Below are 13,682 nucleotides of genomic sequence, written 5' to 3' on the forward strand. Positions count from 1 at the left end.
GTCGGACGATCTCAGCACTGTTTGTGCCTTTTTCGGTGCCGACGGTCGGTCACCGAATTTATGGGTCGAGCCATGGCCTGGTGGCAGTGGCGTCCCCTGGGCCTTGTAAATCTTCTTCTGAGTGGTTTTCGACGTCTTACTCACGGTTTGTGTATCGTCGAATCCTTCGGAGTCCGATTCTTGGATCGAAAAGGTTCCCTCCTCTTCTTGTTCCTCGAACTCCCGGTGGGCTGTCGGCGCGGACGCCATCTGAAGTCTTCTGGCTCGACGGTCTCTGAGTGTTTTTCGGGACCGGAACGCACGACAGGCCTTGCAGGTGTCTTCACTGTGCTCAGGTGACAGGCACAGGTTGCAGACCAAGTGTTGGTCTGTATAGGGGTATTTATTGTGGCATTTGGGACAGAAACGGAACGGGGTCCGTTCCATCGGCGTTCTTCTGCACGTGGTCGGGCTGACCAGGCCCCGACGGGGGATCGAAAAAATTACCCCGAAGGGCACCGGAGCTCTTCGATCTTAGACGCGGTGTTGAATCTAACTACGCCGATCCCGAACGCAACAATACCGACGAAAATCTTCCGAAATTAGCTATCTTTCCGTTCCGAAACTCGGAGCGACAGGAACACGTCCGAACCCGATGGCGGAAAAAAAACAATCGAAGATGGAGTCGACGCCCATGCGCAATGGAGACAAAAGGAGGAGTCACTCGGTCCCGTGACTCGAAAGACTTCTTCGAAGAAAAACAACGTGTAACACTCCGGCCCAACACCAGATGGCGAGCTATGCAAAACATGCGTATCTACAGCGACAGATGCCATCGAACATTATGGTTATCTTCCCTGTGTAGGGAATATTATCAGAAACAGAGTCTTTTTGGCACTTAATTTAAGCAAATCCTTCACCTGCGTCTAAGGGTTTTTAATAAAAAAAAAAAGGTGCATGCTACTTTATTATGAGTTTGCTCCTCACCTGCACTGGAATGTTGCAGGGCGGGATCTCAACAAGCTCTTTTGCAAGTTATTTTTGGTTTAACTGTGGATCATATATTCTAGATAAGTGTTTCTTACCTGAACCAGGGGTCACCTGGCGTTAAACTTTTTTAGTGGGAAACTGAATATTGTTAATTTGTACCTGCTAACACTGTGGTTACAATTGTGTTGTGGCAAGCTGAATATTCTTTATTCGTGCCTCCCTAACAAGATTAAAAGAGAAAGTACTATGGGCTATTACAAACCATCTGATCATTGTTTCTCTAATGTAGGTCGTCAGGTTACGGTCTTCTTGATATGCTGAAAAGGGGGCAGGAGTATTTGCAATAATCCCGTATGACCCTTCCCATGTCAGTATCCATCCTAAGTAGTGCTTCTGTATCTATACAAGGATGGGAAACTTGTAATGAGAAGGATAGGTGAAAGGGAGAAGAAGAACCCTGTAGGTTAGTGCCAAAAAAAACATGACTGATTAAACAGAAATAGAGTTTCGGCCTTTCTTCTAGCAAGACAGGACTTAATGTCGACATAATATGAAATCCAGTCTGATCCTGTCATTGATCTTTTTAATACAGATTCAGTTCCACATCTGTGGAATCTGATAGCATCAGAAGAGCTTCCGTATTTGGTGTTTGAAGGAAGCATAACCTGAATAAGGTATCTCTAAGCATATTAGGGATACTAGCTCTAATGGCAGATGTATCAAAGGGGTTTACCCATTCTGTGCCTATGGGAAAATGTGTTCATACATATGGCCCTAAACCTCTCCACCGCTAGTTGTCCTTCATGAGGGGTTATAGTTAGACTAAATGACCCCCAGAATTAGGCATTTCACCTCTTTCAAGTCATGGATCTCCAGGGTGCGCCTGGCTGCACATGGTACATTTAATAAGCCAACTTTGAGAGGTTCACACCCACAACTGATGGGCCTAAATTAAGACATGATAGGCAAGCAAGAGAAACTACAGGGGGAGTACAACTAGGCGTCAATCGCAGACACCCATCTGCTGCAACTTATGGGATGATCTTGTGTTGTATTGTGTTCAGTTGTTTTATAGGTATTAAATTCTCCCCCATGAGGATCCAAGGACAGGTAACACACTAGACTGTGGGTATACTTGTATGAAAGAGTGGAGCTCTCAAGTAGGACTTATGTTGGACTTTTTTGATGTGCATGATGACCAGTTAGCGGCTCTTATTGTGATTTATGCAACTGAACCGTGGTCTGTACTAAAGGGTGAATAATAGTACAAATGACAGGACATTTAGGCTTGTAGAGGATCCATAGTATAGCTGGAAGAGATTAATTCAGTGTAGCATAGGTGGAATAGCATAGCGGATGCTCCTCATATTTTCTCACTATAATCATTTAGAGGAGAAAAAAGGTGAGGGATCGTTCCATGCATGGTTGTGCCCACCATTCTTGAACAGTCTGTTCTAGTTTTTGTTAGGTATGGTCCTGATATAGTTGTCATCCAATTCATACTAGTGAAACAAAAAAGTTTCCTACTCCTGTTTCCGTGACTTTTCTTCCTTGCTGTAGGAAGAAGCACTTCTTCAATGTTTTCATGAACTCCAGGTGGTCTGGTCAGGGCCACAGAGTTCATGGGAGCTCACAGAAATACGCTATCCAAGCCCCCAGGCATATTTTGATGAGGTCATAGACCCCGGAAGAATACCCTGCTTTGATCTGCAAACAAAAAGTAGGAAGAAGAGTCCAGTTCCTCCAACAGCACTGAAGGCAATTACCTTCCTCCATTGGTCTTCTTGGGAGACATGAAATCCTATTACAAGGAGGTATGTTTTAAACTCAGTCTCAGAACTTTAGTGTATGGAGGAGGTGCGAGAGTTAGGGGCGGGGTGGAGGGAATAGTCATGCCATGGCAATATATACGGATTTGTTTTCTCAAGTAATCCTTGCAGCTAGATGTCACGGGTAACCCCTTGTGCCAGTCAAGGCCTTAAAAAAAAAAAAAAAATGATTATTATTTTTTACACAGTAATTGGCATGCTTAGATGTTTTAGACCACCCTCTATAAGGAGTAGCTCATGAGCTACTGGTAACCCTCCAAGTACCTCTATGTAGCTCTCCTATGTGCAGTCCAGCCTACTAATTTAGAAGCTTTTGCTTGGTTAAATTAACATACATATACCAACATTACAAATCATCTATTCAAGATGAAAAAAGGTGTATTTTCAGAACTCTTAACATTACGTTTGGAGAAAAATGTTTGAATTTCCAAAATGTATTTATACCCGATATTTGAGTGATAAATGATGTGGCACTCAGGAGGCTTATCACTCTTTCTATAACCATGGTGCAGGGTGTGTCCAACAGCTACAGCTGTTATGTATTACCCATCTACGGGCATTCCGAATAAATAAGGCCTTTCTTGAGTACTACTGACAACACTGCCTGATTCACTGAGGTGATCACTGTTAATACTGTTGCATACGGTGATTACTAATGTGTTCTTGGCAGATGTGGTCACTATAGAACACTAATAATATTAGTAGTGTGGGATAATTTTCATTGAACATAAGTAGCGCTCATTAAAAAAAAAAAAAAAGTTGGAGACCCTTGTTTTAAATGATATGTACAAGGATAAAATCAACTTCCCCTGAAGGCAATTTGCTGTAACATAAAAAGCCAGGACTGGCACACGACCTGGAGCTACTTGGCAGCAGCGGGTGTTCTTATTTTCCCCAAAGCATTAACATATGTGTTACTGGTAAAGCTGTTCTACTCAAATCTGAAAAATATTTAGTTATCTAATCTACATTCGACAAATACATAACTAAATCTCAGGGGTTGTAAAGCAATGTATAGTGGTTTGCAAGTGGACAGATTTGCAAGATCTGTGATTTCACCAATCCTTATCACTCTTTACATAAAAATAAGTCTTTAGCTTTTGCTTTTTGTGTTTGGTTGCTTTTTATGCCTGTTGTCATTCTATGCATTTTAAAATGTTGCAATCTAAAGATGTGAAGGTCCAGTGACTTCTCAGTGCTATAGGACTGAAAATTGCACCACTTCTGGTGGTGGCACTAAAGTCAAAGGTTGTGCCTTAAACCCCAGTCCCATGGGGGAAACTTTGGAGATTGGCTCTACTGGTCTTGTAATTTCTTGATCTTTGAAGGGAGAAGTTTTCTTGTCTGTAAGAAAAAAGACATTTCACAGATTAACTTTTTGCATGACAGGGGCCAGCAAAGGGATGCCAGCCTACAGTAGGTTTTCTTCTGTGAATTTCTTTCCAGATTGACGTTGACAGTAATAAGAAGCACCTGCTGTAGATAGCCCTCTGGGAAATGATGTCAAGAGCCTCACAGGCTAAACGTAGGGCTATTGATAGGAAGTGAAGTGCTTAGTGGGCAGGTGAGATGTGGTACAATAGGTAACATTTAGTAGCTATATTGCTGCCACAATCTGGGTTCTTGCATTCTTCATTGAAGAGGGAGTGTGTGCTCAGGTAACATACCTGTGCTTAGCCAAAGGAAGACATAGAATGACAAGGGAGATAGCAGCATGGGACTCCTAAGGGGATCATAGGTGATGGAAGGTGCACCACTTAGAAGGCTCTTACAGTGACTTCGTTCACTTTGGGTACCAGGGGTAAACATGAGCCCCTGACCACTTCCAGGTGTCTTCACTTCTGTTGATGGCGCTGCTGGTGTGTAAAATTCCTGGGGCCAGAAGGTCATAGGCTGGTAATTCTTCCATTTACCACAGGTTAAGATCAGCTTTGGACGAGCGGGGTTTAAAGTGACTGATCAACTGCTCAATCAGCGATCTAGTCCCGAGATGTGTAGGTCCCTCAGGCACCCTAGCTTTAGGTTTACCCAACTGTCATCAGTGTTAACGTAATATCTCAGGATCAAGGACGTGATGAGGTCTGGTAGAAGGCTGAGGAAAGCACTGAAGCTTGGTGAGATTTGGGTGAAGTCTGGGACTTGGTGACAGACAAAACAGTGGAGCTTGGAGTCTCTGATAAAAGGAAACGTTTTAATGATTCTGTAGGGCCAGAGTCTGGCAGCTAGCTTTGACTAGATATTTCCGAGAGGGAGAGCTGATTAAAGGAGCCCAGCAACTGATGACTGTCAGTCAGTGCATTTTAATCGCAGTCCAGGCAGACATTTTCCTCCAGATATGTTGATTCAGCATGCTTACTGAAGAAACAAGGTACTTTGCCATGGCACTACACAAAGACTGAAAATTAATGAAAGGTATGATCTTTGCTATAGTGCACCATGAGCTGTAAAATTCAAAAATATTTCTTTGAAGGGTATTTGGCAATGGAGCTGCTGTTCAAGTAGTGAAGTATTTTCAAGTTTGCTGCTGTCCTTAATGTTCTTCTGTTGCTGCCTTAGTGCAGAGGCGTCCATTTTCCCCTCATCTCTTCTATAAGGGGCCTTACGTCAATGGTTTGGTTGTGTAGATGTCCTAAGGGAGGAAGAGACTGTGAAAGCATTTTGGAAAGCTAGCTGAACTCCTGACTTACCCTCTTGCATAGTCGAAAAATGTGATATGAGAATCGAGTATGGAGAAGGAGAGTCCCCCCCCCCCCCCCCCCCCCCCCGCCCAAAGTGTCCGTACCTCACCTCGTTAGTCACTGTTACTGTGTCAGTTATACTGGTAGGAGGCCTGCAATAAAAACAGCAAGATGCAGTTTCTCCAGATGATGGGATTATTTCCTGTTACTATTGTAAATCCGGACTGTGAGAACAGTGTCTCCAGGATATAGTTAGCTTTATATGTAGATCCAGTCGCAAGTTAAGAGCCTCTAGGTACCTCATGCTCAATCTGGTCTGGTAAGAAATCTGGGCCTAAAAATCATGCTGAATCTGGTCTGGTAAGAAATCTGGGCCTAAAATTCTCTACCAGACTATTTAGTTAAGGAAGTTGAGGGTGTGTTTGCATTATTTCCGGACTACTTGTACCAGCGAATGACTGGGCGCAAGTTGTCCGCTTAGGGTGTTGGACATACAGTTAGATGATTGCCAGAATTTCATACTCTTGTACCTGGAAAGGAGTAGGCGTCTCATAGTGCAGGCCCATTTTCTCTCAGGGTATACACTGTGTTCTGGTTTTGTGGTGGTTTTCTGTGTGTCTAGGTACTTTGTCTTTGAACCTGAAGCCATATTTCGGCACAGAGATGAAAGTGTCAACATTGTGCAGAAAGCAGTGCCAATCCACCAGTTTGATTTTTTACCGGCATGTCTAGCCTTCCCTTGGAAGGCATACATACATTTTCGGTATCGCTCAAACAAAACCGAACATAACTTTTCAGAAATGTGTGCCTTCATTGAGACTGAAATCCATAACGTCTCATAGCACTGTGGTAAACATAGTTATTGCATCTTACATTTCGTTTTTCAATCATCATTTTTTGGAAAGATATTGGTAAAGTAATCCCATTTCATTGTAACAATTAGTGCAGTCTCCTAACATAGCATTTTGCTTCCATTCACGGTCTTTCAAAGAACGCAATCATTTTAAGTGGTGCTGACTTTGAACGCTGCAGAACAATTCAAATGATAAAATATTTGAGTATCCGTTCCAGAATGGGAGCAACATCTCAGCACAGATCACGGATCCAGGAAGACTGAAGGTTCACTGGAGGTTAGCTTGGTTGAAGAAAATGCACAAGTCTGCCACCATGCAGAGGTTCAGGTAGTTTAAGGTAAGGTCTGAGATGGCATTTAGTAGGCGTCTGTTAATATTCAGTTGTTCTGCGACTTAGTAAATCAGCAGAAATGCTCAAGAGGAGATGAAGCAGTGAACTAGCTAGAGGTTAATGGGGCAGTTGACCATGCACAAGATCACTGCTCAGGGCTTGAGGAAAAAACACTTGGGTTGGGAGAACTACTTAGCTTGGTAAGAATGGGTTTAAGAATCTCCAAGATAGTTCTATGTCTTGGTTGCTCCAGGTAACTCCCGAATATTATCTGATCCCATCCCCATTTTGTTCTTTACCTCGACTCCAAGGTAGATATTTTCTTTTGACTGTGCTCAGTCTGGGGAAGTAGTACAACTCTGAGGGGTGGAAGTGTGTTTCGTCACAGACCCTCAGGGGTTCACATGATCTTTTAGGTGTGTATCCCAACAATATTACTACTTTAAAAGCTCAAGAAGTACAAAAAGGGGTTTTTCCTCTTTTGCCAAACCTTAGCATACTACACCCTGGACTGAGACTGAGCACCACAATTTCGAACTCATTTCATTTATGTGAGTAATTTGTTCTGACATCATGTGCTTCTGAACCATAACCATAAATCGTATTTACATGTGGAAACCAATGAGTGCCCCCATAGGCTGTAGTTCCACTTAGACTCAAAATGTAAATCGTGACCATCTGTTCATGATGTAAGTGCCCCAAAATTTGGTAACCCTGGTGAATTTGCTCAGAGTGCCAAGTGTCCAATGCAAGGTGTCTCTTTGTTTGGACATCAACTTAAACTCAAGGGAACTAGTCACCACCCCCAGAACTGAACCCTGCAACCACCGTCCACCAGCTACTAAACCCCAAGCTCAATGTTGGGACCAGTCCATTTTTGCCAACAGTTTGCCCCTTTCCAAATGGTTTGGGAATCTCTGGCCCTTTTTGGGTGAGGAATTTTGGGGTCTGCAAAACATTCCTGGGGTTCGGAAACTGTCCGCTCGTTGATTCTCAGCCTCTGGGACTCAAACCACATCCGTCCCTCCTTTGCTGAGAAACAAGGACATGCACTGGCAAAGTATATTGGTCGGGTGCTGGTGGCCAACTTTTGGGCATTGACAATGATTGTTTTGAGATAGGTTTTATGAAACATTATTGTTGTGTGAGCTGCAGGGCCTGCGGAATAAAAAAAAATAAAAAAAGAGTAAAAGAAGAAAAAATACATTTTTGGTTGAAAAAGCACAAATTGTCATAGAGGTCCCTAGCACTGAGGAGAACTACGTTAGGTCTGACTGCTCCCTGTGAAAGAAGTGAATGCTGTTACTCACTGTGAAGTCAGCTATTGAAGTTAGCCAGTAACTGACTTATTGACAATGCTGTATGCTGTTTTGACAAGAAGAAGAAAATGTGGGTGACAACAGCCCAGTAGATAAAGAGGGAAGCTGAAAGCCCCCCTAAGGTATACTATATGTATAGAATTACTAAAATTAAAGGGTCTTGGCAGAGCAAGACCTAAAAAGCAGAGGTAGCCTTGCAGACATTATTAATTTGTAGGACTCTTCGGGCATCATTTGACCTTTCAGAAACACTGCAATAGCAAAAGAACTGACACTTTTTTTCATTTTCCGGGAACAACGTTCACAAGGCCTCATTTCAGCTGTTTTAATGTGCCTTTTCTCAAAGCGTGCCCTGAGCAAAATTAAGGGCTTTCCTTTTCTTCACAGGTTGCACGGGTGTGTATGAACTTTGCAGAGTATACGGGCAATGTCTAGTGCGAAAATAAGAAATCCTAAAAACAGATACATTACCAGCTTCTTTACAGAACACATCCGCGAGTCAGTAAAACATTTTTGTGCTGTGTGTTTTCTGAAATCAAAATATAACACATAAGAAACCAGTGACTGTCGGAGGGTGCACACAGGGATCCAGACACCAAAATAAGATACATAGGTAACCATAAAGGAATCCAAAAGTGTAACATCAAGAGATCAGACCAATAGTTAAAGACATGACAATGGGATGACGGATCTCTGCAAAAGTACAAGACAGACAAGTAACCCGACCTTAATAAATATTCTAAAACCTTCTTTATTGCATTAAAAATGTAGGGGGGCTGAGGCACAATGCCCACAGCACATAAGCCCTTTAAATTGTTCAGGTGCCAAGCTCCTCTCCTGTCAGATGATGGGCACCTGGATAATTCTGGGCATCAGCTTTCTATACTGGCTCTGCTTTAGAAGTAAAATTCATTGTAGGGGAGGATCTATGGGTGACGAACCAGTACAGGAACAGTAAAACTAAAGCTGTCAGGCTACATTTCAAATAAGCCGTTTTGTATTCATTGAGGCCCATTTAACTTAATTAAGAAATAATTTAAATTTTCATGGGGAGAATGCAGTCTTCCCTTAAACAGATCAGGAAAAGCTTTCACCAATCGGTTCCCAGCTCCACACAAATCCCCTATTCTTATGTCTGGCAGACATGTGGCATATCTATACCCTGCCTCCCTTCCAACTTGGAACACTATCTGCCAAGACTTCTACTGAGCAGAAAGCTTAAAAAAAAGGGCATCATGGGTCTCGAAGCTGCCCAGCTGTGCCAGGCAACACTATGCCACACGCCTTTTGAAGGTCTGACACTGTGTCCCACCTGCCCCCCGATCTAGCCTCGACAATGAGCAGCATTAACCCATCAGGCACATTTCAGCACAACATAGTGTGGTCAAGAGGACAATGCCATAGGACAGTGACGGGCCAGCACTTGCCATGGTACCGGCCTCAAAACTCCTCTATTTATTTAGCCTTCTCTAGAAAGTGGAAGGCATTCCTTTAAAAACATGTCCCGATCTCTGTGCATAAACTGTTCTCTTCCGTCAAATGTTTGATTAAAACATTTTTTAACTGTGTCCGCCACCATCATATTCCTCAATAGGATACTTGCGTGGACGTCCACGTGGGCGTCCACTGCTCCGTGGAGTAAATGATTTTAAGGACCAGGCAGCAGTGGCTGTGCTAACAGGACGGCGTCGCGATGTTCCTGATTTAGGTGACCAAGAGGCAGAGGATGTGCTGGCAGTGCGGCCCCGTGGTACAGTAGATTTTGGTGAACAAGGGACAGAATCTCCATTGGTTTGTGCTGCTGGTACAGACTCTGGGGAACTTGCTTCTACCGAGCAAGCCTGGTTAAGGTCTCCACCTTGGGAAGGGCTGTCAGCAACGTGGTTCTCCTGTGAAGCAGCGCGCTGCTCTCTAATCTGCTTCAGTTCATCACGGATGTCTGTCAGAACACCCAACAGCTGCTGCTGGAGCAAACGGTCTTGTACCCGCTGCTCTCGCTGTTGTAGTCTTTCTTCCTCCCACATCGCCAGTTCCTGGTGGTAGAGCTGGTCCCATTGCTCCTCCAGTTCTAGGAGACGCTGCATGTTAGTCCTCCACATGGTTCTCCTGTCCTCCAGGAGGCAAGAGCACCCTTCCCTAGTGGGCAGCTCTGTTGCTGGAGTCCGGGTGCCCTCTTGTGAAGCTGATGAATGGAGTGAATCCTCTCTGGCGTTATCACTGCGCTGGGGTGACCCCGACTGCTGTTCCCACTCCTCTTGACTGTCTTGCCAGGCAGGGGGCATTGGCTCAGAGGGCAAAGATCCAATATCCATCTCCTGTCTGCCACCTTTCACTGGCAACTCCTCTTCATCTTCCTCTTCCATTTTGAATTTGAAAGCCTCTATTTGGTCAGATCCTATGGTAGAAATGAGTTTGTCAGAACTGCCTTCATTACCCCAGTCTCGCTGTGTGGTCACCTGTGTAGTCACCTGACCCACAGAGCCCGCTGGCGAGGACACCATGGAACCATGAGAATCGCAGCGACCGGAATCCCCATCATGAGCACCTACTGATGGAGAGGGGCCTGTGTCTGCTTCCACTGCTGTCAGTGTCGCCGGAGTGGGTTTCTGATCGATGACTTCCTGCTTACTCACATCCACTGCACGCTCTTTTGTGACCGTTGCCCCAGGCACAGCAATGAAGGTGAGGTGAGTCGCAGTGGTTAGAATTGCTGGCGTCTGGGAGGTCGTGGTTAGGATTGCTGGGGTCATCACAGCTATCTCCTTCGATGGCTCTGGCTTTGGTGCAACTGCAGGTATAAAGAAAAACAAAAAAGCTGTTAACGCGCTCATCTCCCCCCCGAGGCCTAGCATATCCATCAGTTTTCTAAACATATGAGGAAAACATGTCTCAATGTGCCTAGGACTAAGTAAAAACACTAGGTATGGATAACGCTTCCAAAATGAACACGCAATCCTTTTAGGAGAAATAAGGCAGACCTTCTTTGGTATTACAGTTCTCTTCCAAGGCCGGCACAAGTAAGGGAATTTGGTAGGGTACACACGTGTGTCACTCCTACTCCCAACTGACCAAGCAGGAGAGAAATAAAGTGGTCTGCATTGTGTCCCTACTTCCGTGTTCTTCATCATGAAACTGAAGAGGCCATCAGCCCCTCTCCTTCCCCCAGTAATACACTTCTGATCTCAAATCTCTCACATTGTATCACTGGTTTGGTAGATGTCAGTTGAGGCTCACTGTCCCTACAACAACCTCTAACAAGATGATCAAATGTGCAGTTTTTAATAGTCTAGTCCTTCTTTTGAGGACTATCCCAGAAGAATACTCCTATGAATACACCCCAACCCAAGGCTTCAGACCTTACCATATTAGTGCCTACTGCACAGTGTGAGCAACCCACCATGGCCAAGTGGAGGAGCAGAGACAATGTATCTAATCTGACTGTGGGGGGTGCATCTCTAATGTATGGCAGCCACCCCCGATATCTGTGACCCTCTACTTTAAAATGGGCATCCTTGGTATCTGTAGGTCACCCCACATCATGTGATGGGCACACCTCATCCGGGCCTACCCATGGCATTAGGTGGAAATCCTTTACATCTAGCCTAGCCATCCTTGTAAAAATGTGTATACAAGCTGGTGGAGTAGGCACCCCTAGCATAAAATAGGGATCAGATTGCCACACCTGCCATCAGATGAGGTCTTCCTACAGTGAGTGGCCATTCCAGATATTTACCCAAATATAAAATAGGGACTTTGTCAGCAAGGATAAAATGAAAAGGAGGGACTTACACAATATATATGTTTGGCTGTAATTTCAGTGCAGGTTTTTAACTGTAAACGAATCACAAACAAATACTTAAGTGCACTGCACGGCATGTCTTTTATCAAATCTCTTCGTCCTCTCAACTTTTTTCACATTCCTTGTCTCACCATTTATCTAACAAACTAGACCCAAATCTTTCATTATTTATCCAAGCAGGACTAAGTAAAGAGATGGGTCTCCTCCCTCTAAACAGTTCAAATAATGGACTCTTCCCATGACTGCGTGGTGGAGTCAACCAGTATATTTTACATTAAAAATGACCCATTCTCCCAAATCCTTACCACTTTCTTACAATCTGAACCGCTTAAGTACCCTGTTAACTCTTTATAATCCCATTGGCTTCTGGGTGGTAGAGATCACGTTTGTGTAATCCCGCTCTCAGATAAACAATAAACAAAAAAACAAAACAAAAAAAAAAAAAAATCTTTCCTTCTCAGAAGAAACGAATTGGTTCTATTGTCAGTAAGAATTGCAACTGGTAGACCATCTCTACTGAAAATCTCTCTCAAGAAAGTGACCACAATAAGCAGCTCAATCCCATTAATGCCCATTTCAGGGTACAGCTAATGTAAGTCAATAAGAACTATGATATACTGTAGACCCACTATAATGACTACTGGACCCACAATATCTAAAGCAACATCCTGTTTGATAGTCACCTTATGAACATTGGTTGAACTCGTTTTACAAGTTTCATCACTTAGTAAATACTCCATGCAGTCTCAGACTTATCTTTCCACCTGAATATCAAGACAAGGTCACCAGAAATAATCACAGGCCTTTTCTTAGTCTTAGTGATTCCTAGATAACCTTGGTGGGCTAGTTTTATCAACAAGGTTCTGATCCCCATTAGCGGTACCAGTCTTTGCCCTCCCAGAGACCCTATTGCATCAACAACTCATGTTTCACTTCTTATTATTTCTTGCACTCTTGACTCTCACCTCCTTCAGATTTCCTTCAACTGTTGATGAGCAATGTTCCCACTAATAATTTTTCTTGGTATGTGGTAAAGTTTGTGTGCACACTTTTCTAAGTGGTGTGAGCAATGGAAATATAACATGGATCACAATGACAGAGTGTTAGTGTTACTTTCCAATGGAAACAGTTCAGTGACAATATCTAATAAACACACACATATCTAATAAAATAAACATGATGATCAAGGCCACAGAAAATGGAATCACGATACTGCGATGGCGTTTCGCAAGCTCCACAGGACTCCTGCACTTCGAGACAGTGATCCTGTAAGGTGTGCTGTACATCGTCATTTGCTGACTCTCATCCATCCTCTCTCTATCATATTATTCTTCACTCAGTCACACACAAGTGCCTCTCGTGCAGGTAAAGGTAATTGTGACTGTCATCCAATGGATCAAGCTGGCTGCCCAAAGGAAAACACTAGGAGGAAGCTGGCTAGGTGAACAAGTTTCTGTGTCCATGTATTACACCTTCCCCTTTTCCTTCAGGTGCAGTCACCTCCAAATATAAAGTCATGCTTTTGTGCACTCGTTTGAATATTCCCTTATCATAAGTCCCTTTGGGGAGCCACCTCCAGGGCGGGAACACTGCCTTTGATACTTGAATGACAGTGGTATTGCACATTTTTTAAGTTTTCGATACTTCTGTTGAGAGCCAAGTGTTCTCTCACACTCTTCTCAGATATGTTCACTGTCTCATCTGTCAACCCCACCAAAATCCCTCTTTCACTATGTCTTAGTCAATCTTGCTCGCTTTCTGATGTATCATTAATATTCTTACTTATTTACGCCTACGATTACCCCCTTACTCAATTGCTCTACTTAACTTAGTAACATTTTTTTATTTCACTCATTGCTTCGGTCAGGGATGCTCTTGTATACACTTATACACTCATTATTTC

The 13,682-nt window shown here is 43.6% G+C and overlaps 1 protein-coding gene across 5 annotated transcripts in view; it reads right to left on the bottom strand.

Annotated features, from left to right (window-relative positions):
• Positions 1-8,290: 8,290 nt before the first annotated feature.
• Positions 8,291-13,682, bottom strand: part of LOC138261647 (uncharacterized) — a 40,842-nt gene continuing 35,450 nt past the window's right edge. For 3 of the 5 annotated variants that reach the window (XM_069210812.1, XM_069210813.1, XM_069210814.1), the window contains exon 4: positions 8,291-10,768. In XM_069210812.1, coding sequence (XP_069066913.1) covers positions 9,540-10,768 — 1,229 coding nt within the window. In that variant the 3' untranslated portion in view covers positions 8,291-9,539. The remainder of the gene's footprint in view (positions 10,769-13,682) is intronic. The other 2 variants (XM_069210816.1, XM_069210815.1) reach the window with 1 other exon arrangement.

This window comes from Pleurodeles waltl, chromosome 10 (assembly GCF_031143425.1).
Source record: "Pleurodeles waltl isolate 20211129_DDA chromosome 10, aPleWal1.hap1.20221129, whole genome shotgun sequence".
Classification (NCBI taxonomy): Eukaryota; Metazoa; Chordata; class Amphibia; order Caudata; family Salamandridae; genus Pleurodeles; species Pleurodeles waltl.